Source organism: Theropithecus gelada, chromosome 14 (assembly GCF_003255815.1).
Source record: "Theropithecus gelada isolate Dixy chromosome 14, Tgel_1.0, whole genome shotgun sequence".
Taxonomy (NCBI): domain Eukaryota; kingdom Metazoa; phylum Chordata; class Mammalia; order Primates; family Cercopithecidae; genus Theropithecus; species Theropithecus gelada.
In genome coordinates this window covers 100,610,552-100,636,528 of record NC_037682.1, presented here as the reverse complement: position 1 = coordinate 100,636,528, position 25,977 = coordinate 100,610,552, and the positions used below count along the sequence as shown (strand labels likewise).

The following is a 25,977-nucleotide window of genomic DNA, read 5'->3' as shown; positions in this document are numbered from 1 at the left end:
CTTTGAAACAGCCAGATCTCAAGAGAATTCACTTACTATCGCGAGGACAGCACCAAGAGGTTGGTGCCAAACCATTCATGAGAAACTGCCCCTATGATCTAATCGCCTCCCAACTGGCCCAACCTCCAACATTGGGGATTACATTTCAACATGAGATTTGGGTGGGGACACAGATCCCATCTATATCAGTAACTTATTTTCTTTGTTTTGCATAACTACAATTTTAAAGTTCCTAAAACATATATGTATTCATTGATAATATGAAAAGAAAATGAGCTTAGGAAGCTCCTGTGACCGACCCAAAATCACAGAGGTTCTACTGGTAGAGCTAGGATCAGAGTCTGAAGTTGGAAGATTCCACTCCAGCCTTGCTCCCACAGCACGAGGCCCATCATGTATCCCAAAGGGTGTCACTGGCACACTGAGGGAGTTGGGTTAAGACCTCTGACATCCCTTACCACTGAGAAGATGATGGTATAATCTCCCCTCCCTAAATAAATAAAAACAGTACTAAATTATAAAACACAAAATGTATATGAATGTCAAAATTAAAAGATCTTTCCAAATTTTTTAAACTGCAAAATGCTAGCAACATCTATTAAACCTCAATCTTTCACACTTTTAAAAACTGTTGTGGCTTGGTTAGACAAGCATAATGAAGTAATCGTGCTGCCTGGGACACAGCAGTGCAGGGCTGGTCCCCCAGTTCTACCAGCCACGCTCCTGATTTCCACAGATGCCAGGGACCATGCACAGCACCTCCCACCTACAGAGAAAAGCTAGGCCCTAGGTACTCAGACCAATACGAGTTGCATTATTTTTGGGAAGGGCTGGAGATAATCCAGTTTCCCGCAGAATTCAGATGGAAGGTCTCTAAAGATGCTTCTCCAAGGTCCATGACTGTAGGGTTCTTGTTAATGCAAAGAATGATAAAACCTTTTCATTAATTTTATAGCTAAAAATCACACTGGCTATTCCATTGTACCTATTAGACCAGTTAAAATGAATAAAGTAACATACCCCTACACTGGAGGGGAAGTAAGCCTTCTAGCTATTGATTCATTTATTGGCAATGTAGAGTAAGGTATCTTGCAAGAGTTTATGGAGTAGTTAATTTATACACTTGTTTGTTTGTTTACAAATACATACATCCATACAAGAATGTATATGGCAGCTTTATTCGTAATAGCCCCAACCTGGAAACAATGCAAATGCCTGTCAACAGGAAAATGAAAAACAAATTGTGGTAGAACGATTCTCTTTTAGTCATCTATTGCTACATAATAAACTACAGTAAAATTTAAAGGCTTACACAATAATTTGTTTTTTCTCACAATTCTGTGGGCTTGGTTGTATTGAGCTGGGCAGTTTTTCTGTTCCACGTGGTGTTGACCATGGTTATGCATATGGCTACATTCAGCCAAGAGTTTGGCTGGGCCATGTCTGGCATCTCAGCTGGGTGACTGGAATGTCTGGTAGCTGGGTGAGCCGCTCCCTCCACATGGTCTCCCGTGGTTCTGTAGTCTAGCTGAATTTCAAGAGCAACCAATGTCTTATTACCAATAACTTTTTCTTGAGCACTTACTATAACCCAGACACATCATTATATTGTCTTGTTTAATCTTCAAAAAAGTGACTGGAGGTGCACATAATTATTATGCTTTACGGTAGACTAATATGAAGCTCAGAAACAACAAATGTCAAATCTAAGTTCAACAGCTAATTAAGTGTCAGGGACCAATTAACCAGGAGTAAGAGATAGAGTTGGAGCTCCAACTCCTATCTGTCCCATTGCAACGGGAGTAACAATACTGCCAATATACAATTGGTCAGTGGCTTAGGGTAGCACTAATTTGATTTCCAAGCAAGACAGCAGCTCCCAAAACAAAGAGACAAATATGTCCTGGGTATCTTCATGCTCAGTAAACTCAACACATCCCCTAGGATTAGTTAGGGTCCTTGCTGCTCTATGGCTGTGCAAAGCCCATCTCAATGGGGCATTTGCCACTTTCTACACTCAGCCAAGGGCTTTACCTTCCAAGCTCAACTTTTTTCTTCCCCTAGCTGAGTATTAGGCAATGGCTGTCTTGGGTAAACTTTAGTGTGAATGACTAAAAGTCTCAGTCCTGCCAGGCTTATATGCTTTTTAAAAGAAAATCTTATGAACCCCAAATGGATGTTTAATTAGTCAGATGTATCTGTTCATTCAAACAATGCTTGTTGTGTGTTCACTATGTGCCTTTTACTATTCTAGGAGCTGGGATACAGCCATGAACAAAGATGATACTCTCTGGCCTCAATCAAGGAGCTTACCTTGTTTGGCAGGGGTAGGCGAGGAGAGTAGCATGGAGATGGACAAAAATAACGTCAGGCAGTGGTTAAGTGATAAGTACGTGGTTAGGATGGAGTATGCCTGGGTGGTTTAGAGGGTGCTATTTTCCATGGACTGGTCAGAGAAGGCATCTCATGAGGTGACACTTGAGCCATTCAGGCACCTGAGAGTCAAGAACTTCAGGCAGAAAAAATGCCAGAGTCCGATGGCTGGGTGCAGTGGCTCACACCTGTAATCCCAGCACTTTGGGAGACTGAGGTTCATGGATCACCTGAGGTCAGGAGTTCGAGATCAGCCTGGCCAACATGGTGAAACGCCATCTCTACTAAAAATACAAAAAGCTTATCCATCACGATCAAGTTGGCTTCATCTCTGGGATGCAAGGCTGGTTCAACATATGCAAATCAATAAACATAATCCATCACTTAAACAGAACCAATGACAAAAACCACCTGATTGTCTCAATAGATGCAGAAAAGGCCTTCAACAAAATTCAACAGCCTTCATGCTAAAAACTCTCAATAAACTAGGTATTGATGGAACATATCTCAAAATAATAAGAGCTATTTATGACAAACCCACAGCCAATATCATACTGAATGGGCAAAAACTGGAAGCATTCCCTTTGAAAACTGGCACAAGACAAGGATGCCCTCTCTCACCACTCCTATTCAACATAGTACTGGAAGTTCTGGCTAAGGCAATCAGGCAAGAGAAAGAAATAAAGGTATTCACATAGCAAGAGAGGAAGTCAAATTATCTCTGTTTGCAGATGCCATGATTGCATATTTAGAAAACCCCATCGTCTCAGTCCAAAATCTCCTTAAGCTGATAAGCAACTGGAGCAAAGTCTCAGGATACAGAATCAATGTGCAAACATCACAAGCATTCCTTGTGACACCAGTAATACACCAATAATAGACAAACAGCCAAATCATGAGTGAACTCCCATTCACAATTGTTACCAGGAGAATAAAATACCTAGGAATACAACTTACAAAGGATGTGAAGGACCTCTTCAAGGAGAACTACAAACCACTGCTCGAGGAAATAAGAGAGGACACAAACAAATGGAAAAATATTCCATGCTCATGGATAGGAAGATCAATATCATGAAAATGGCCAGACTCCCCAAAGTAATTTATAGATTCATTGCCATCCCCATGAAGCCACCATTGACTTTCTTCACAGAATTAGAAAAAAAGAACTTTAAATTTCATATGGAACCAAAAAAGAGCCCACATAGCCAAGACAATCCTAAGCAAAAGGAAAAAAGCTGGAGGCATCATGCTACCTGACTTCAATCTATAATGCAAGGCAAATACAAGTAACCAAAACAGCATGGTACTGGTACCAAAGCAGAGATATAGACCAATGGAACAGAACAGAGGCCTCAGAAGTAACACCACACATCTACAACCATCTGGTCTTTGACAAACCTGACAAAAACAAGCAATGGGGAAAGGATTCCCTATTTAATAAATGGTGTTGGGAAAACTGGCTAGCCATATGCAGAAAACTGAAAGTGGACGCCTTCCTTACACCTTATACAAAAATTAACTCAAGATGGATTAGAGACTTAAGCATAAGACCTAAAACAATAAAAACCCTAGAAGAAAACCTAGGCAATACCATTCAGGACACAGGCATGGGCGAAGACTTCATGACTAAAACATCAAAAGCAATGGCAACAAAAGCCAAAACTGACACAATTGGGATCTAATTAAACTAAAGAGCTTCTGCACAGCAAAATAAACTATAATCAGAGTGAACAGGCAACCTACAGAATAGGAGATAATTTTTGCAATTTATCCATCTGACAAAGGGCTAATATCCAGAATCTACAAAGAACTTAAACAAATTTACAAGAAAAAAAAATCTCATCAAAAAGTGGGCAGAGGATATGAACAGACACTTCTCAAAAGAAGACATTTATGTAGCCAACAAACATAAGAAAAAAAAAGTTCATCATCACTGGTCATCAGAGAAATGCAAATCAAGACCACAATGAGATACCATCTCACCCCAGTTTGAATGATGATCATTAAAAAGTCAGGAAACAACAGATGCTGGAGAGGATATGGAGAAATAGGAACACTTTTACACTGTTGGTGGGAGTGTAAACTAGTTCAACCATTGTGGAAGACACTGTGGCAATTCCTCAAGACGTAGAAGATGAAATACCATTTGACCCAGAAATCCCATTACTGGGTATATACCCAAAGGAATGTAAACCATTCTCTGTAAAGACACATGCACATGTATGTTGATTGTGGCACTGTTCACAATAGCAAAAACTTGGAACCAACCCAAGTGCCCATCAGTGATAGACTGGATAAAGAAAATGTGGCACATATACACCATGGAATACTATGCAGCCATATAAAAGCATGAGTTCATGTCTTTGCAGGGACATGGATGAAGCTAGAAACCATCATTCTCAGCAAACTAACACAGGAACAGAAAAGCAAGCACTGCATGTTCTCACTCATAAGTGGGAGTTGAACAATGAGAACACATGGACACAGGGAGAGGGACCTGGGACCTGTTGTGGGGTGGGGGACTAGGGGAGGGATAGCATTAGGAGAAATACCTAATGTAGATGATGGGTTGATGGGTGCAGCAAACCACCATGGCACGTGTATACCTATGTAACAAACTTGCATGTTCTGCACATGTACCCCAGAACTTAAAATATAATAATAATAATAATAATAAACACAAAAATTAGCTGGGTGTGGGGGTGGGCACCTGTAATCCCAGCTACTCGGGAGGCTGAGGCAGAAGAATCGCTTGAACCCAGGAGGCAAATGTTGCGGTGAGCTAAGATCGTGCCACTGCACTCCAGCCTGGCCAACAAGAGTGGACTCTGTCTCCAAAAAAAAGAAAAAAAAACAACAAAAAGCAAACAACAACAACAACAAAAGCAGAGTCCAGTATAACTAGAATGGTGTAAAAAAGTAGTAGATGAGGTTAGAGTTAAAACAAAATATATGGCCTTGTAGGTTATGGAAAAGGCACTCGATTTTACAATAGTCCCCACATATCCATAGGTGTATATGTTCCAAGACCCCCAGTGGATGCCTGAAACCACAGATAGTAACAAAGCCAATTGCTGTCAATTGGAAGACATGTCTGTTCATGTCCTCCACCCATAAATGTAATGCCTTTCCATCTTAACTAAGCACATATCACACACTGTGGCTGTAACTTGTGCAGTTTGAAATGTAACACCAAAACTAGCACGTATTTGTTTTTCCTTCTTCACAGTTTCACAAATAGAAGAATCACTGTTACTGTCCATCTTAGCCAACTTAGCATACTATTTTTTTCTCCTTCCTTATTAAGCCAAGAGCTTTCACCTTTTCACTTAAAGGTGGCTTCTCTTTGGCACATCTGAATTGGCAGCATCACGACTCTTCTGCTCTGGGGCCATTATACAGTAAAACAAGGTGACTTGAACACAAGCACTGTGATATCTTGACAGTAGATTTGATAACCGAGATGGGTGACTAATGGGTGAAAAGTGCAGGAAGTGTGGATCCGCTAGACAAGGAATGATTCACATCACAGACAGAATGGGGCAGGAAGGGGCTAGATTTCATCACACTACTCAAAATGGTACACATTTAAAACTTCTGAATTTCTTACTTCTGAAATTTTCCGTTTAATATTTTCAGACCACAGGTAACTGCAGGTAAGCAAAACCTTGGAAAGCAAAACTGCAGATAAAGAGGGACTACTGTATTTGAAGTGAGATAGGAAACCATTAGTTTTTAGCAGAGTCATCATACAATCCAGTTGATGATTTAAAAGGATCATTTTGACTGCTGTGTGAGGGAAAGGGTAGAAACAGGTAGACCAGTTAAGAGGTTATTGCAAAAGTCCAGGGAATCGTGGCGTGGAATAGAGTAGAAACTGCCATGGAAATGGTGTTAAAAAGTTGGCTTTTGAATGTATTTCAAAAGAAGAGCTGGTGGGATTTGCTAATAAATTGGATGGAAGATGGAAGAGACAAGTCAAGAATGTCTCCAAGTTTTTGGCCTGACAAACCAAAACGGTGGAGATGAAATTTACTGAGATGGGAAAGAAAAAGGAGGGGAAGACTGGGGGGTGAAATTAGGAGTTCATTTTGGAACATATTAAGTATGAGACGCCCACTAAACATCCAGGTAGACATGTTGAACATGAGTCTGGAAAGCAAAGATGTTCATCTACAGACAGAAATTTGAGAGTGATCAGTGTATACATGCAATTTTATGCCATGAGACTAGATGAGATCATTCAGGGAGGGAATTTATTAGGTTGGTGCAAAAGGAATTGCGGTTTCTGTACTGTTGGAATTTGCCATTTGATACTGAAATAAATGTGGTTATGTTATACATCATTTTAATGGGCATTTCTTGTTTTTTTTTTTGGTTTTTTTTTTTTTTGCTAAGGACTTATTTCTTGCTGTTTATGTTTATTTTAGACTTTGGAAATGATGTTAGACAAAAGGCAAATGCAAGTGATTTTCTTATTCAAATTTAAAATGGGTCATAAAGGAGTAGAGACAACTTGCAACATCAACAATGCATTTGGCCCAGGAACTGCTAACAAACCTACAGTGCAATGGTGGTTCAACAAGTTTTGCAAAGCAGATGAGAGCCTTGAAATGAGGAGCATAGTGGCCAGCCGTCGGAAGTTAACAATGACTAATTGAGAGCAATCATCAAAGCTGATCCTCTTACATGAGAAGTTGCCAAAGAACTCAACACTGATCATTCTAAATTAAAAGCTCAACATTGACCATTCTAAATTAAAAAAAAAAAACCGCATCTTCTCTTATTCTACACACCAACAATAAACCATTTCTCAATCAGATTGTGACGTGCGACAAAAAGTGGATTTTATATGCCAACTGGCAACAACCAGCTCAGTGGTTGGATGGAGAAGAAGCTCTAAAGCACTTCCCAAAGCCAAACTTGCACCAAAAAAGGTCTTGGTCACTGTTCGGTGGTCTGCTGCCAGTCTGATCCAATAGAGCTTTCTGAATCCCGGCAAAATCATTACATCTGAGAAGTAAGTATGCTCAACAAATTGATGAGATACACCAAAAACTGCAATGCTTGCAGCCGGCATTGGTCAACAGAAAGGGCCCAGTTCTCCACGACAACACTGGACCGCACATCGCACAACCAATGCTTCAAAAATTGAACGAACTGGGCTATAAAGTTTTGCCTCATCCGCCACATTCACCTGACCTCTCATCAACCAACTACCACTTCTTCAAGCATATCGACAGCTTTTTGCAGAGAAAACCTTTTCACAACCAGCAGGATGCAGACAGTGCAAAGAGTTCATTGAAGCCTTAGTACGGGTTTTACGCTATAGGAAAAAACAAACTTATTTCTCATTGGCAAAAATATGTTGATTGTAATTGTTCCTATTTTGATTAATAAAGATGTGTTTGAGCCTATTTATAATGATGTAACATTCATGGTCTGAAAGTACAATTACTTCTGCACCAACCTGAAGGCCCCTGATGTTTAGAAGTCAAGAACATGAGGAACAACCAGAAAAGGAGAGTGAAAAGTAGTAGTAAGGACACACACACACACAAACACACACACACACACACACACACAGAGAGAGAGAGAGATCTGAAAGCTAAGCACAAAAGCATTTCGAGAAGGTAGGAACATCACTTGTACTGGAAGGTTGATTAGGATGAGCCCCAAGAACTGTTTTTGGATATAGCAAGATGGAAGCTGGTAGTGAGTTGACAAGAGTTGTTTCCGTGGAGTGACAGAAACAAAAATTTAATTAAAACACTTTAAAAGAAATGGGAGAGCTGCCAGCAACCATCTTCCCACTGCAACCTGAAGGTGTGACACTCAGAAATGCTCCAAGGAATCTTCGTGCTGGAGAAAACATCTAACGTCACAGGTGGGCTCTCCAAGGAGGAGCACTGGAAGACTTTCAGCATTCCAGTGATGAAGATCATCAATCACATTGAGGAAGAATAGATTGCTGGTGCTGGCCATGAGGCTTGCTTCAGTGAAAGCCCCATCACAACGATGTGGGGCATGGTTTGGAGACCATAGGAAGTGCTTCCTAGAGAAGTCAACAGCACAGGATGGTTCACAAACACACCTGCTAAGGTGGCATCATGTCTAGCGGTGGCAGGCTACTCTGTGGGCACCCTGGCTGCATCCTCTATGCAGTGCCTGCCTGGTGCACAGTAGGTGCTGAGGGGATAAAGTCTATGAGGGACCCCACTCCCACAAACGACTTCACCTATTTATGCCCTACATCTCTCCTGTGCCAGTTTCTCCTGTCTTCTCCCACACACACTTTTCTACCTTGCTTTGTGTCCTGGAAGACTACAAATTACATCTACAGGCCACCTGCCCTCTGGTTTTGGGTCAAGTATGACCAATGCGGACCCCAGGCAGAAGTCTAGAAAGAAGGAAAGCGAGGTCAGGGTATGTATTCTGTGGTTTCTTCCCTGTGGTCACCTCAGCCTGACAGCTCATGTCAACTGAAGGTCATGAATCAGGTGTTTATGTTCTCTCTCCATCCGGATTCTGATAGCTAAACACTCTCTCTCATCCCCTCAGGGGCAAGGGATGGTAACACTTCTATTCCTAGCTTCAGGGCAGACAATGCTTTGTGGTTTCCTTACCCTGCCCTTCTTATGCAAATAATTATTTTATTAAATCCCCTTAGAATTATCCTGATTTTTGTGTGCCATCTGTTTCCCGAACTCAGATAGAATCTGTATGTGTGAATAATGACATTAATAACTCTCTGAATTCCACTAGAACCTTGCTACTCAAATATGCCAGCAGCATCACCATCTCCTGGGAGTTTGTTAGAAATGCACAATCTCAGGCCCCACCCCGAAGTACCGAATCAGAGTGTGCATGCACTTTAAAAAGAGTAATGAGGCTGGCCGCGACGGCTCACACCTGTAATCCCAGCACTTTGGGAGGCTGAGGCGGGCAGATTGCCTGAGCTCAGGAGTTCGAGACCAGCCTGGGCAACATGGTGAAACCCCATCTCTACTAAAATACAAAAAAATTAGCTGGGTGTGGTAGCGGGAGCCTGTAGTCCCAGCTACTCAGGAGGCTGAGGCAGGAGAATTGCTTACACCCGGGAGGCGGAGGTTGCAGTGAGCTGAGATCGTGCCACTGTGCTCCAGCCTGGGTGACAGAGCGAGACGCCATCTCATAGATAGATAGATAGATAGATAGATAGATAGATAGATAGATAGATAGACAGACAGACAGACAGATAGATAGATAGGGAGTAATGAGCCTTGCTTCAGTGAAAACCCCATCACAACGATGTGGGGGAATCGCCTGGAGGCCAAAGGAAGTGCTTCCTAGAGAAGTCAGCAACAAAGGATGGTTCACAAACACACCTGCTAAGTTTGGTGATTCCTGTACACGTTAACATTTAAATAGATCCTGAAAGCTGAAGTTGAAGCACTGAGGTTGACACTCTGGGCTATACAGAGAAAGCAGTGTCAGATGGCGGTTAAGAACACCTTGTAGGCAGACTGCCAAGGTATAAGTCCTAACCTGGCCCTTACTCCAGCCAAATTGCCTTACTTCTCTATGCCTCAGTCTCCTCAATTGTAAAATGAGTGAAATCAGAGTGGCTGGGAGAATTACATTAAATAGTGCAGGTAAAATAATTCAAAGAACAATGCACGCAGTCACGGACTCAATAAAGGTTAACTCTAAAAATAAAAAAAAAAATCTAAGAAGCACGGCATTGGAGTATTCTGAATGTTACTGAAGCTCTTTAGGTACAAAAAACCCAAAGACTCACTAAGCCTAGCTCAGGCAGGACAGCGGGGTCTTACGCCTCAGGCAGAGGAGACAGACTTACACAGCAATCCAAGAAGAAGACCCATGAAAAGGTGAAGCCTCATGGACACAAGAACCAGGGGGTCAGCTTGGATCTGGGAGTCTTCCCCAGACGGCCCTGACCGGGACTCACGACTCTGTGCATTGCTTCCGCTCCTATGACCAGTTGGGTCCCTCACCACTTGCTCTTGTCTTTTTGCCAGCTCTTTTTCACCTGTAGTTTTGTTTTTTTTTTTTTTTTTTGTCTTTTTTTTTTTTTTTTCCTTTTTGTGGAGAACGGCGTCTCGCTATATTACCCAGGCAGGTCTCGAACTCCTGGGCTCAAGCTATCCTCCCACCTCTGCCTCCCTGAGAGCTGGGATTACAGGCGTGAGCCACCACGCCTGGCCTTACCTGTAGTTTTAACTAACTTCTAATTTGAGTTCTTTTTGCCTATCACGTGCTCCCTGGTCTGTCTCATAACCTTCCAATTTTGCTCACTACCTAAATTTCAGTTTGTGAGAGTAAAAAAGTCATTCACTCAATTCATCCCTGTTTGGGCAGAGCTTTTGGCACCAGCCTCCCTCACAGGCTAATGGGTTAGAATTTCTGAGTCAGCAGGCACTAGGTAATACAGTATAAAACATTTCTGCCCTGGGCTGTCGGCTCAGCAGGGGCTGTGGAAGAAAATCACACTATGATTACATGTCTAGTTAAAATGGTCTTAAAAGACATGAAACAGGGTTTGAAATCTGGGTTGCAGGCTCTTTCCCCTTCACCTATACCACCATCTCCCATCCTCCCTCCTTCCCCCCACTTCCTACGAGCACCTGCACCCTCTGGCAGTTGAGGTGACTTTTCATGTTCAGCATATTTCAAATGTTGTGTAACAAAATTAATTACATTTAATTAAACTTAACAATTTTTTACAGCCCCAAACAAATCTAAAATGCCATGTTAAGCTTATGAGATGGCAGCCCTCCAAAGGGTTCTGCTGCTGGGAGAATCCATCAGAGGCTTATGTAATTTTAGGGATCATTTTACATGAGTCTGATGAAAGGCCCCTTAGCCTTCATTAAGCATCGAACAAGAATTATTGTCTGGGTCCTAGACCAAGCAACTACCTATGTCCTCCCTCCTTCCTGCATTCCAGCAAGAATTCCCTCACTCAAACCACAGTCTTCCTCTTTCCGTCTGCTCTTTTCAAGGTGCACTCAAATCATGAGATTGCTTCTCTCTTTCCCCCCACTACACAGCAGCAAGGGAGGGAACTGGATCTCTTACGAGCACAGGGCCTGGTATATGGGAGTTGTTGAATTTATTAACATTTGTCGAATGAACGACTGCTCTTGCTCATTGGTTATGTGTTTCTCCCACCTCGTGTATGAGTCAGGCTTTACTGTAATAAACCCCTAGGTCTCAGCAGATTTCTTGTTCTGCAGGATTGAGAGGTGGCTGTAGGTCTGCTTCACCTGCCTTCTCACCTTGGGCCCAGACTGAGGAGTGTCTTCTCTCTGGTTCATGCTGATCTGAAGGTGTAAGGCAGGACTGATGGAAACATCAATGCAGCTTCAAAGCTCTGCGTGTGCCCAGCCCACAGTCACTTCTTCTGCGTACTATGGGCTAAAAGCAGGTCACATGACCAAGCCCAATACCGGTGGGCTGTTAAGAATATGTTCCCCAAGGGAGGGAGGGAGCCAGAGTGAGTATCTGCTGCACAAAATACAATCCATCATGCATTGTTGCATGAGTTTTCTACCAGCGCTTCTCTGATGCTTTAACTAGTTTTCAAAATTGGCAAAGTAAAAGCCCCTATGACACATATATTAGGATCCATTCAGTTCCAGGGACAGAAATACAAGCCAAAATATTTTATGCAAAAGAGAAATGTACTTATTCATGACATAACCGCGAAGTCCACGAAATAGATTCGGGTGAAGCCCAGGGGCTCGATGTCATCAGGGCTTTTTCTTCATCTCATTACTCTGCTCGCCTCAGTCTGTTGGTCTTATTCTCCCCACTCTCTCAGAGGCAGCCCGAGGCCTTATGTCTACATCCTTCCTTCATAGTAACTCCCCATGTGTACAGAATTTCTTCTCACTTGCAGGGAAGGAGTCTAATTGTCCCCACCTGGGTATTATAGCTGCACCAATCTCTGTCTCTAGGAGACGGGTTCTGATGGCTGGCCAGATTTTAACCAGGTACCCACCCCTGATGTCAGAGAAAACAGGGTCTATTACTAAACATTCACACATGGTACAAATGACAGGGAGCCAAAACAGTAGCTAATTTAGCCCACTTACAAACATATTTGTTACCCAAGTTTTCTATTAGCACTGTTCTGATCTTTAGAATTCGTTTTCAAAAATCTGCACACTAAAATCCCCTATGACGTACACATTTGTCAGGATCCATTCAGTTCCAGAGACAGAATACAACTCAAACTAGTCTATGAACCAAAGGTCTTGCAATATGTTTATTCAATGTTTATATATAGGGAGTAAACTGCCTTAATTCCTTACTTGGGTCAGGAAAAACAATCTGAAACCATACAGGGTAAATTCAACAGTAAACCTTCAGTTTACATACTCTTGCACTTTATGTCTTTTGAAAATATTTAAGGCCAAGAGATTCTGTATCAGAAACTTTTTTTTTTGAGACAGGGTCTCACTCTGTCACCCAGGCTGGAGCACAGTGATGCCATCACAGCTCACTGCAGCCTCGACCTCCTGGGCCCAAGCGATCCTCACAGCTCACTACAGCCTCCCAATTAGCTAAGGCCACAGGTATACACCACGACACCCAGCTAATTTGTTAATTATTTGTAGAGACAAGATCTCACAAAGTTGCCCAGGCATGTCTCAAACTGCTGGCCTCAAGCGATCCTCCTGCCTCAGCCTCCCAGAGATGGGATCCCAAAGGCTTGAACCACCATGCCCGGCCAGAAACTAATTTTAAAAATCTACCCAGGTTGTTGTCCACTGAATTCCTTTCCCATCTACTTTCCCCTTTCTTCTCTATACAGCCATTTCATCCAGTTCTCATTTCTATCATTCTATATCCTTCCTACGAGAAGTGATAGGGGAATGTGCTACAAAAGATCTTTAAAAATTGAGCTGATTTTATGTCTGCTCATTAATTCACTAAGCAACCAGAGAGCAGTTGCTGTGTTTGGCTCTGGGGATGAAACATGGCCCTTTTGCTCTTTCAAGAAACTTGTCATTATAAAAGGGGCAACAGACATATAAACAAATGTCTGTAACATCGCACGATAGGCACTGTAATAGAAGGAATAGCTGGAGAGAAGTGTGCCGAGATCCACGTGCTGTGAAGAGAATTCTGAGCACCAGGGGAAGGCTGGGTGGGAGAAATGTGAGAGCAGAGGCAGTGGCCAGGCAGGAGATGTTGCAGGGGTCTCAGCAGCACATGATGGGAGAATGAACTCTGACTGAAGGCAGCAGCTGTGAGAATAGAGAAGAAACAATGGATAAGAAAGTTGTGGCCGGGCATGACGGCTCACGCCTGTAATCCCAGCACTTTGGGAGGCTGAGGCAGGCAGATCACCTGAGGTCAGGAGTTCAAGACCAGCCTGACCAACATGGTGAAACCCTGTCTCTGCTAAAAATACAAAAAATTAGCCAGGCATGGTGGTGGGCGCCTGTAATTCCAGCTACTCAGGAGGCTGAGACAGGAGAATCGCTTCAACCCAGGAGGTGGAGGTTGCAGTGAGCTGAGATCACGCCATTGTACTCCAGCCTGGGCGACAAGAGCAGAACTCTGTCTCAACAACAACAAAAAGAAAGTTGTTACAGAAGAGGCATCAAAAGAACTAGTAAAGCAAAGAGTGGGAAGAGGGAGAAGATGAAGTGTCGCCTGATTTCATTTTGATAGTGAAATGATGTTGGTGCTGGCTCACAAGGATACCAAACAAAAAAAGAAAAGAAACTTTTCTGAGACAAACGCGGACTTAGGCTGAGTTGAAAAGGTTTGAGATATCCAGGTGTTAATGCCATCATTTCTCTTCCTTGTAATTTTATTTGCACCTGTTACTGAAAATATTTGTGCACGGAGTGGGAAAATAGGAAAGGGACGGAATCACGAGAAGGTAGCAGATCTATAAGATCAGTTTCATGTCAAGACTCATTTCTTTACCATATTCTTTCCCCTTGAAGAATCTGAGTTATCTGTAACAAAAAAGAGGCTCTGCCTTGTTTTACATCGTACTCATTACCAGGAGCTGGGTCTGGGTGGGGCTCTGTGGTAGTGCTGACTGGAGCACTTGCAGAGGACCTGCAGCTACTACATGCGCAGTAAGAGGCCATGTTTTAGTCAGTCTTCGTATTTAGAACTTCTGTGAATTTTATAAACGATCGCTAGCAAACCTGCAAGTGTTAAGTTAAATGATATCCTTGAGAAGGCTAACTTAAGAACATGACAAATTCACTGTTTCAGGAATTGGCCAAGCACTTTAACCTTAAGAACCTTCCTTTGAGAGTTCTCTTACGTTACTGGACATAATGTAAACATTAATACTTTCTTTTATAGGAAACATGTTTATTATTGATTATCTCAATTCAAAAATATTCTTTCTCAGGGCTGGTCCATCATGCTCAGTCTCTTTGCAAATATTAAATACACCGAAATCATGAGCAATTTTAACAGTAACATAGAAACTTCTGTACAGTAAGCAAGACAGGAATTTCCAACAATGACACAAGAGCTCCAGAACTTGCCAGTAAAACAAAGGCAGCATTTCCAATGACAAGGCGTAGGAACCCATGGATAAAAATCTAACGGAACACATGCTGGAAACCGGGGTCAGGAAATGGTATCATCCACCCTCGATCTGAGTATGCTCAGTGATGGCACAAAGCGTATCCTGTGAGAGGGACTTGGAGATACGATCGCTTCTATCCAGAAATGTGCCCTTTGGGAATGGGGCATATGGTACACCTAAGTGCCCCCAAATCAACTGTGTTTCAACTTCTTGCCTATACAATCATAACCAAGGTTTCAAGAAGAAGGCAGGCGCAGGAAGTATTTAGCGTTGACTTCTTAGCAGATGTAACACCAGCTCTTCATCCTCCGCTAAAGACAGGCCGGTATCCAAAGGCTTTAACGTGTCCCACTTGGCCTTCTTTCGGTTACGACTTGATGGTCCCACGTCTTCCACTTCACTGTTGTTCCTCTTCTTCTTTCCCTGCTGCTTCTTGGTATCACTGGTGAGGAGAAATCCAAAGATTTACTTTAGACTCAGTATGAAATCAAACATTTAAAATAGGACAAAATTACAGAGAGTTGGTAAAGTGATATTATTCAAGAATGAAGGAAACCATGGCAACATCAAGATATCTGTATAATTAGTAAGTACCTTCCCATCAGTAGATAGGTCCTACCATGCACCAGGCACGTGCAAGGTACTTTGTTCACACTGGGTATTCCAATCTTCACAATCATTCTAGGAAGTTACAGCTGTATCATCGACAATTTGAGGACACGGAGAGGCACCACAGGTATGTCTGGCTCCAGTGTGTGCTTGTCCTGCCATGTCAAACTACCTCTACTGAAAGTCAGGTTATCTTTAGGTAACAGTGTGCAAGCTAACAGCTATCTGGACAACAGGTGCTGCTTCTAATATCTGTTGCATTAAGCTGTGATCTAGAGATCATGCATAAAATAGAACCTGAGATGTTAAATTACAGATTACTTAAGACGTCAAATAAATTTCCTCCATTTAAAAATCTGTATCAAAGACACACACATAGCCTTAAGAAAGCAAACATTATTGCAGTATTTTGTACATACCCAAGACATAGACTATAAAAACAAAGCTAATTTCTGAAAGTAGAGGAAATCACTTGATATGCTAAAAATAGAAAAAGCAAAACATTCTCCTCCAAGCATTTTGAGATATTAGCTGTTCCAAGATGACCCAATTATTGGATATACGATTAAAACAAAATAAAAAGTCCATCTATTGGCAGTAGCAACCATGAATACAAGGCTTCCTCAGGGTCTGGCACTGCGCTACATACCTTACATAGATTATGTCATTGATATTCATGGTAACCCTCAGTGTGGAGTGCATGAGTCTCATTCTGCAATGAGGTTAAGAGAGGTTAAATGACTGGACCAAGATTACACCCATGGGATTCAAACCCAGGTATGAATGATACTGAACCCAGCCCCAAAGGCAGGCTTTTGAAAGCAATTAGAGTTGACTCAATCAACATTTAAATACCAGGAACTGTGGAAAGAGCGCTGGTTTGGCATCAACACAGTCAGACCTTTAATTAACACTTCTAACCCTCAGTTTTATTTGTAAAGACAGGTATTATGTAATTTATTTAAAATTGTGAGAATTAAATGAACTTATATAAATGAGAACACACAGTAGTGCTCAATACATGTTAACTTTCTGTCTATAAACTACTTCCTTTTAAATTCTCACATTCACTATATCTAATCAGCAAAAAAAAAAAAAATCACAGAAATATTACATTATATCCCAAGCACATGACGTGTTCTGAAAGAAAACAAACTGCTCCACTTCCAATGGCCTGGATTACTCTTTAAGACAGCCTGGATATCAAAGTGAATGCACCTAATCAGCACATCCATTTATGACCAGCTTGATGCAAACCTGGAAATCATTCCTCCATTTTCCTCCCAGAAGTGTCCAATGCTCTGACTCAGCCATTCTCTTTCACCATTGGAGGAAAGACAAACTAGATGGCACTATGAGGTTATTTAAAGCCACAAATTACTGTATTTTAAAAGAGTGCCTGGAGAGATGAACATGAAAGAATTCCCTGTGATACAAATTCAGTCAGCAAATAATTAAAATAATTCTTAGTGAAAAGGGGCCTTAAAAAAAAGTATTGAGCCCTAATCTTATGAGTATGGCCAGTCCTGTGACAATCCCACAGGGTTATAGTGCCAGGATTTATCTGGTTCAAGGGAATACTGATTTTTGCTCTACCTATACGTCAAGTGCATCTCAGGTCAGCTCATCAGAAATGGCCTGATTAGTGAGCTGTCTATTGCATCCTCTGTTAATGTGCTCCTGCACATTACATGCGCTGCAGGAAATAGGTGGTTTGGATAATAAAAGGTGGAAAATTATGTAGTCCAAGTATTTTCACAATAGGCAGCTTTGCTGCTTTGTGGATCACTTCAAATTCTAGGAAGGCCCTTTATACTACTTTCTATAGCAAATGAGCAGCAATCTGTATAATAAATTATTAAACAACAGTATAGGTATTCTACAGATAAATTACCAAAAGGGGGATACTGTAATAAACCTAGAAAGTAATTAGGAAGCAGAAAGCAAACTATAGCCACTATCTGGTCTCTTCAGAAAAGGCCTCTTCCAAATGGAGTGGCACTAGAGGATTCCCTTTCATTTACAACCTAATGAATCAGGCAGGCAGTGGGGTTCTGACCCCATCTAGCTAATGTTCACCTGGAGCTCACTGGATCCAATTAGGGACAGGGACTTCTTTCTGATGGGTTAACAATCTAATATACATAATAGAGAATTCTAGTTTCTTGATTTTTAAATATTTTCTGCAAGTTCTGGGAGGGGCTCTTGCATCTTTCTATCATGAGTTCTGTTAGGAGCCATGGTGGCAGCACATCATTGGTGCCATGTATCAAACAGATAGTAAAACATTCTGAAGATAACAGGTCCACTGAAATAATGAAAATGCAATAGAGGTTGAAAAAGGAGTGAAATCAGTGTTCTCCACTAAGCCGAGGGAGGTAAGGAGGTCCCTGAGATTACTGACAACGAGGGGGTGGCCTGCAAAACTGGGGCGAGTCCAAGTCTGAGCTCCACATTTTATCTTCATGTCAGCACTTCTGTGGGACTTAGACTCTTGCCACATTCTTTAAATGTTCAAGGCAAGGGTCAAAAGCAAACATATCACTGCTCAGCATTAAGACAGTGCAACATAATGGATAAAGCACATCTTAAAAAGCCAAAGCATGGCTTAACTCAGCACACCAAAAGCCCCACTACTGCTATAAAAATCAAAAGTAGAGTTAAAGAATTCAGAGATGTCAGTCTTTCAATAATCCAAATAACAAAGACTTTATTAGTAATGTCTGGTGTGCCATTTAAAGGACGTATCATACAACAGAGAAAAAAATCATCATATAATATGTAACCTGAACAGATGATGACAGGGAAATTCGATTTTGAAATTTTTGTGAAAATTGATACACAAAAGCTTGTCTGGATAACCAAAGTAACCATCTGAGCCAAACAACTCACTCATTGCTAATAATTAAGCAAACAAGATACAATGTGAATTCAATTTTAAAATCTTTATTTGTAATTGAGTTTTAAACAGAATATAACTTTCTGAATTTCTAAATTTTCTGAAACCAAACATCAGAATACTCGGAGAAATTGAACTTATTTTTCAATAGGGCTGATTTCCTGGTTTCAACATTTTAACTTTTTTAGACACTTGTAGGTTACATCATCACCCCGGAATAACAGGGTTAATTTCACAAGAAACAAAAGAGCTGGAAGAAAACCTGAAGTTAGCATGTTCAGGTCAGCCTTCCTCCCAGTCCCTCACTCCTCAGGCATGGCCCTCACTCGCGAGCTCGGCAGACACTTGGGCATTTCCACCAGTGTTTGCTGCAAATGTGGTGCCTCCCTCTTCTGGGTCTTCCTTTGTCCTTCAAGACCCATCTCCAATTCCTTATCTCCCATGAAAGGTACAAATCTGCCTATTAAAAGTGATCTCTTTCTTCTGAATTGGAAAAGCGCCAATTAACTATTAGTCATTTTGCATTAGTCATTTTGCACCGAAGATTGCTATTTCCTGATACTAAACTGACTTTCTTTTCCAACTGTATGCATCTTAACTCCCAATTAGAATGTAAACTCGTGAGTGGAAATGTGAATGGGCACAATCTTTCTTGAGGGCAATCTGGCAGTGCCCTTCAAAAGTCTTTAAAATATATATGCCTGGTAATTTTTCTTCTGGGACTTTATTTGAAGGAAATAATTAGAGATCTAGACAAAGATTTAGGCACAAGGATATTCAAGGGATAGCTACTTTTAATTTCAGAAAGTTAGAAATCCCAAAGTCCAAACATAAAGGATTGAATAGGTTATAAAATTAGAAATGAGATACTATGCAGCTATTAAAAATGATGTTTCAGGAATTGCTTTCGACACTGACAACAGTTATAAAACCAACACAAAAAGACAGAGTCCATTTGTATTTTTAAAAGTCTATATGTAAGTTTGCATAGAAAAAGGTTTGGAAGTTTTTTTAGATTTTCTTTTTGCTGTTATATATGTCTTCTCATTTTTCTGTAATGAGCCTGTATTACTTTTTGCAATAAAAAAAAGAAAAAAATTAAATTTGAAATTCTGGGTAGCTAGGTATACGTCTATTATTCTTTTAAATTCCACAAGGGTCAGAAGCATACAGAGTAGGTAAGTCCTACTACTGCTACAAAAATAAAAAGTAGAGCTAAAGAATTCAGAGATATCAGTCTTTCAATAATCCAAATAATAAAGACTTTATGAGTAATGTCTGGTATGCCATTTAAAGGACGTATCAAAAACAGAGAAAAAATCATCATGTAATATGTAATCTGAACAGATGATGACAGAGTAGGTATGCTACGTAATCTTTGTTCCTGTTGATAACCTGATCTCCAACTTAGGGTCCCTGTGTCTATGGGAAAAGGTGAGACTGCTTAGGTCAAGATATATGAATCATGGGTTATTTTCAATATATATTTATTTATTTATTTATTTATTTATTTATTTATTTTGAGACGGAGTCTCGCCCTGTCGCCCCGGCTGGAGTGCAGTGGCACAATCTCGGCTCACTGCTAGCTCCGCTCCGCCTCCCGGGTTCACGCCATTCTCCTGCCTCAGCTTCCCAAGTAGCTGGGACTACAGGCGCCCGCCACCACGCCCGGCTAATTTTTTGTAATTTTAGTAGAGACGGGGTTTCACCGTGTTAGCCAGGATGGTCTCGAACTCCTGACCTCATGATCCACCCGCCTCGGCCTCCCAAAGTGCTGGGATTACAGACGTGAGCCACCGTGCCCGGCCTATATATTTTTAATCTGAAATTGTGTGCCGAAGACTAAGTTGTGGGATTTGTTTGCTTTTGGCTAGAATTATATGAACTGGGCTTTGTAAATGCTCAATACTTCAGATACTTGGATGAACTGGAAATTACATCTTTGTTAATGAAACAAATGCGAAATATTAACTTTCTTGAGAGAGAAAAATCTTTTAACACATGGGACCACTATGGTTGAAAACAAAACAGATGATGACAGGGAAATTCTATTTTGATGATTTTGAAATTTTTGTGAAAATGGTTATACAAAAGCTTGTCTTGTGATGACGAAAAGGTTGGGAGTCATCATTCCAGGATAGAAAATGGTGCTCCACGGATCGTATGGAGAAACCTGTGAGAATTCCTGATAATTTTACTTTTCAGTCTTACATATCAGCCTTCTTAGGAAGCCATTCAATAATGGTTTCCATGACCACTCTCCCCTCAGAACAATATAAAAAAATTAAGAACCAGTCATCTTAAATAAAAGTTCTTGCTGAAATATCATTTATAAAACCTTCATGTATAACATTTCTCTTTTGAGCCCATTGTAAGCACGCTTAGAGAAGTAGTCTCCGTCAAGCACAGCTTGGCTCTTGTCTTTTTCATAAAAATTTCAGTGGTTCTCTAGAAAGATTATTAGTATAATCTTTAAGGAACCTCATGATCTGGTATATGCCTGCCTCTGTAAGCTGTTCGGCATTAGTCCCCCTTAATATAAAAGAGCCCCTGTTCTTTGGGGCTCCTTTCTATTCCCTGAATATGCCCTAGCTTCTCAGTTTCTTTTATCTCGATATGGAATTTCCTTTTCTGTTTTCTAACTATCTAAACCTCCCTTATCCTTCAAAAGCCAGTTCAAATAATACCTCTTCCTCAAGGATTCCACCTTGTGCATTGTAATTTGGTATAGATTTCTTCTTCTGCCTACTAAATGAGTAGCTTTTTGAGGTCTGGGGCTCCTTGTCTTCATTTCTGAAGATGACTTAAAGAATTCATTCAATAAAGGTCCATTCATCTGAACAGTAAAAATAATGACAGTTAGGGTTGTTCAAAGCCCCAAGGATTACCATCACCGCAACAAAAAAGGCAACATTTCAATGGATTTTGCTTCTAATTCAACTTCCAGCAGAGTTAACAGAGGAGAGTGTCACGTGTGGGAGCACCCCCCAGAACACTCAATCCAGTCTGTGGGTGCACAGGCTCCTGTCTGCTGACTAATCCTCCGTTTTTAATATCACAAGTTCCGGTGTTCTAAATTTTGGCTTTGCATGTTTTAAAAAATTATATAAGTGGCCAAATTATGGCTAAACCCAGTAACTTGTTTTTTCAAACACAACTGCTGCTGAGTTAACGCCCTGTCAATGGACAGTTTAAATTTTACCACTACTGCAACTTCCATGAGATGTAATCAGCAATCATCTAAATTTAAAGTACTTAAAGGTTGACTACAACCTCCCTGATTGTACCTTCCCAGTTTCCTCTTCCTCTATCCATTACATAAATGTTCATTTCCCCAGGTTCCATCCTTGGGCCTCAACTGTCCTCATCTTACATATTCATTCTGGGTATTCTCATGCAGTTCAGTGTTTCCACAGTCTTCCACAATGCTAATGACTTAAAAATGTGCATCTTTAGCTTAGGGTTTTTTCCAGACCACCAGATCAGCATATTCAACCAATTCCTGGATGTTTCTACCTGCACCTCAAACTAAACAAACTTCTATCACATGTTTTCCCCAAATCTATCCTTCCTGTATTTATTTCCCTTCTAAGTGAAAAGGACTACTCCCCCACTGAAAACCTGGAAGTCATCCTTGAGCTACCTTCTCCTTTATAACCTTAATTTAATTGATCAAATCCATCTATGTTTTCTAGGGCTTCTGCAACCATCCTCACTTGTTGCCCTCCTTCCAGCTCTGGGAAGCCTTCCCTGACCCACCCCCATGTGAGTTAAGTGCCCTCTTAGGGTTACCCTCACATTGTGATTACTTCCATCGCACCATCTGAAATGCCTTATGGCAACTGTATGTGTTTATCTTCTATTACATTACAAGTTCCCTAAGGACAAAAACTTTGTCTTGTTCTTTGCAGCCACACTGCCTTGGTACCCAAGGGCTTAATACATGTTTCTTGAAGAAACGAATAAACCCCCTGGGCCGAGCTTCTGTTTTGCGTAGTATCTGACTGGCCCACTGTATGTCATATAGGGTCAGAAAGAATAATCCCCAACTAAAACCACATTCTTATCTTCTTTGCAGCATACATGATTCATTTTAAGCCAGTATGTAAGTAGACATTTAAATCTGCATTGTATTTTTTCTCTAAACACTGTATCATTAATTCCAAAGAAATTGAAGAGATCAAAGCCACAGTGAAAATTAACACACTAATGGTGGAAGGGAAATTATACTGTAAAAAAGTACCACCCAATAACTTCAGACTCACAATGAGAAATGAGACAATACTTTTAAGATTATAAAAAGATCAAAACTTGGCATGTCACTTCAACAAAAATGAGTAATTTTGATGTTCTTTGCAATAAAATCTAACTATTATCCTTTTAAAAATGTGTGATCACATCAAAATCTTAACCCTCAATGAAGTACTGACAAACACACTCTCTTTTGACCAAACTTGAGTCTGGCTCTTCTAAGTCCTCTTTCTGACTGGGCTTTGTCTTTAGTCCAGGTCTGCCAACTTAGTCCAGTTTAACAAGAATCCTGCTGAGTCAGTGTAACAAAAATCTCTCACCCTTAATATCCGGTCAAATTTCCCATCCCCCAGGCTTGCCTTCAGTAACAATCCTGTGGAATCTGTTTAGCCAGAATCCTCCAAACCCTTGATGTTCCTTCTTAATAACTTTCCATTAATGATCCCTCCCTGTAAATCTTTGTAACTCTCACTCGTCCTAGTTGTACTCTCAGTTGAGCTCAGTCTCTCACCCCTACTAAAAAACCCCACTGCAGTGGCCCCTACCCCTTGAATAAAGTTTGACTTACTATTCTTTAGTAAGTGTCATGAATTTTTTTCTTTAACAGCATGTAGCACAGTCAACAAATGACTATGACTTCAAGACAAAGGTATCAAGTTCCATAAGACCTGCAATAACAGTGGGATCTCCCCTCACTTTCCTGGATGTTAGACTCAGGGTGGTTTGCCACCAGCAGATACAATATTTCAACAGAGTATAATAAGCAAATACAGCACTTGTCAAAAACATTAAAAGTTAAAATTGAAGTTGCTTTCATTTTTATCACAAGAGTACTACCTAATGTTGATGGGAAACTAGACCAAAAAGCAAATTCTCAACTTATATCTTTTGTTTTCTTCTGAGGAGAAAGACCTTTAGGAAAAAACAAACAAGAAACATTGGTATCCAGGAAAGAAACAAAGTGGATGAAGATTATATGAAGCCACTAGCTACTCTAAATGAAGTACTTCCCTGACTGTTGAGAACTACATACTGGGTTCTTAGAGAATGTGGAAACCATCTTGTTCATTAGGGTCAATGGTGAATGGAAGAGGATCCTCAAAGACTGGAGACTGGCAAAATGGTTGCCATTTTATTATTATTTCTTTTTAGAGATGGGGAGTCTTGCTATGTCGCCCAAGCTAGCGTTGAACTGAGCTGACACAATCCTCCTGCCTCAACCTCCCTGGGACTAAAGGCGTATCCACCATGCTCAACCTGGTTCCCATTTTCAAAGAGAAGGAGAAGGTAAATTTTGCAAAGTATATAAAGCTTTCAACAGGACTTTAAAGTGGATTACCAACTTTAAAAAGGAAAGGCTGGTCAGCGAACTATACCTGTGGGCCGAATTTCACACAGTGCCTGTTTTATACATCAAGTTTGACTGATGATGCAGCCTCACCCACTTGTTTATGTATTGTCTACAGTTGCTTTACCACTGTACTGGCAGAGGTGAGTATCCCTCAAAGTGTAAAATGATTACTATTTGGCCCTTTACAGAAAAAAGGGTAGATCCCTTTTTTATATTTTACACACTGATGACATATGTGCAAAACAAACAAAACCAAAAACCAGACCCCTGGTTCTAGTAGCTTTTGTTGGCTCACTAAAAACAATTCCTATAAGACTAACCTTACTGCTTTGAGAGGGTTATTTGACTGGTAAAGCAGGAAAATGAATGCTTTTAGGCTTCAGCAAGGCACAGAACACACCATAACCTTGTGGATAACATTGAGACACAGGATCTGAAGACAAAATTAAGAGGAAGCGTAACTAGGTGATTAAGAAGAATCTTTAGTTTCTTAAAAGGTTTATTGTTAAAGGTATTTTATAACATCTAGTTCATGGTGCCTGGATCTTATTGTAACTTTGTTTCTATCAAGTTTAACTCAGTATATTTGGAAGACACTGTGATCATGGAACCTTTTTTCCCCTTAACTTTACAGGTAAGTTCTCTGAAATATACACATGGCATAATGTAAAAAATATCTACTTTTCCCCCTTCCTTGTTTAATGTTGTAACAACTGCTTTTACAAATCAGTTACTTAACAATGATTCAAGTACTGTTATTAAATACGTCATTTCCAAAATTCTGGCACAGAGGAAAAGAAAATGGCTTTGGAGACAGTCTGACCCAATTTAAACCCTAGCAGTTGCCTAAAACTTGGGAAAACTGCTGAACGTCACGCAGTGCCAATTTTTATGTTTGCAAATGTGACTAATATCTACCTCATGGAGAGATTAAATAAGTGATATATGTATAGAGAATGCATTATAAATGTTAACTATGCCTTCTCCAACTCCCCATGGTAGGCATGATCTTACTTTTCTGTTGATGTTAACTGGATTATATTGGTCTTTACCATGTAAGGTGAAAGCCTTTTAACTTGAGATGTCCCCCCACCCCCTGAGACAGGGTCTTGCTTAGCCCAGGCTGGAGTACAGTGGCACTATCATGGCTCATGAGAGAACTCCTGGGGAGCTGGGACACTCAGGAAGGGATACTGAATGGGGTAGGGGTCTGGGACAAATTCTAGGAGGGAAGAGAGGTCCTGGGTCCCTGTTAGGTTAAGGCCCTCAGCAAGCAACAATAGTCTTTGATGCGTTTATTAAAATTAAGTATATTATTATTAGCCTTATCTCAGGTAAATCTTCACTTTGAGAGGCTGAGAAGACAGTTCCTCAAAGGGCAACCCTGTTCGTAAGGAAGGGCTACGCTAAGCTAGAATTTCATGTTTGGCAGAATAGTACTTAATCCAGCATATAACCAAAATCTGAAAAGACAAAGTCTATTATTATCACAGTCTACTATATTTTAAAAATTAAAAACAGCTTTCTTTAAACTACAGAAATTATTATGAAATGGTTAAATTCCAAAAGACTGACAATACAAGATGCTAGTGGGGCTGTGGAGCAAAAAGAGCTCTCGTTCATTGCTGGTAGGAATGCAAAATGATGCAGCCACTTCGGAAGAGAGTTTAGCAGTTTCTTATAAAACTAAATATACTCCCTACCATGTGATCCAGCTGTCGTGCCCTTTGATATTTACCCAAAGGAGCTGAAAACTTATTACCACACAAAAACCTGCTCATGAATATTTATAGCAGCTTTATTCATAATTGCCAAAATGTGGAAGCAGCCAAGATGTCTTTCAATAGATGAACAAACTGCGATACATCCATACAATGGAATATTATTCAGTGATAAAAAGAAATGAGCTATCAAGCCACA

At 40.7% G+C, this 25,977-nt stretch overlaps 1 protein-coding gene across 1 annotated transcript in view; it reads right to left on the bottom strand.

Annotated features, from left to right (window-relative positions):
* Positions 1 to 14,700: 14,700 nt before the first annotated feature.
* Positions 14,701 to 25,977, bottom strand: part of DDX10 (DEAD-box helicase 10) — a 277,131-nt gene continuing 265,854 nt past the window's right edge. Inside the window, exon 18 of the mRNA XM_025358098.1 lies at positions 14,701 to 15,389. Coding sequence (XP_025213883.1) covers positions 15,212 to 15,389 — 178 coding nt within the window. The 3' untranslated portion in view covers positions 14,701 to 15,211. The remainder of the gene's footprint in view (positions 15,390 to 25,977) is intronic.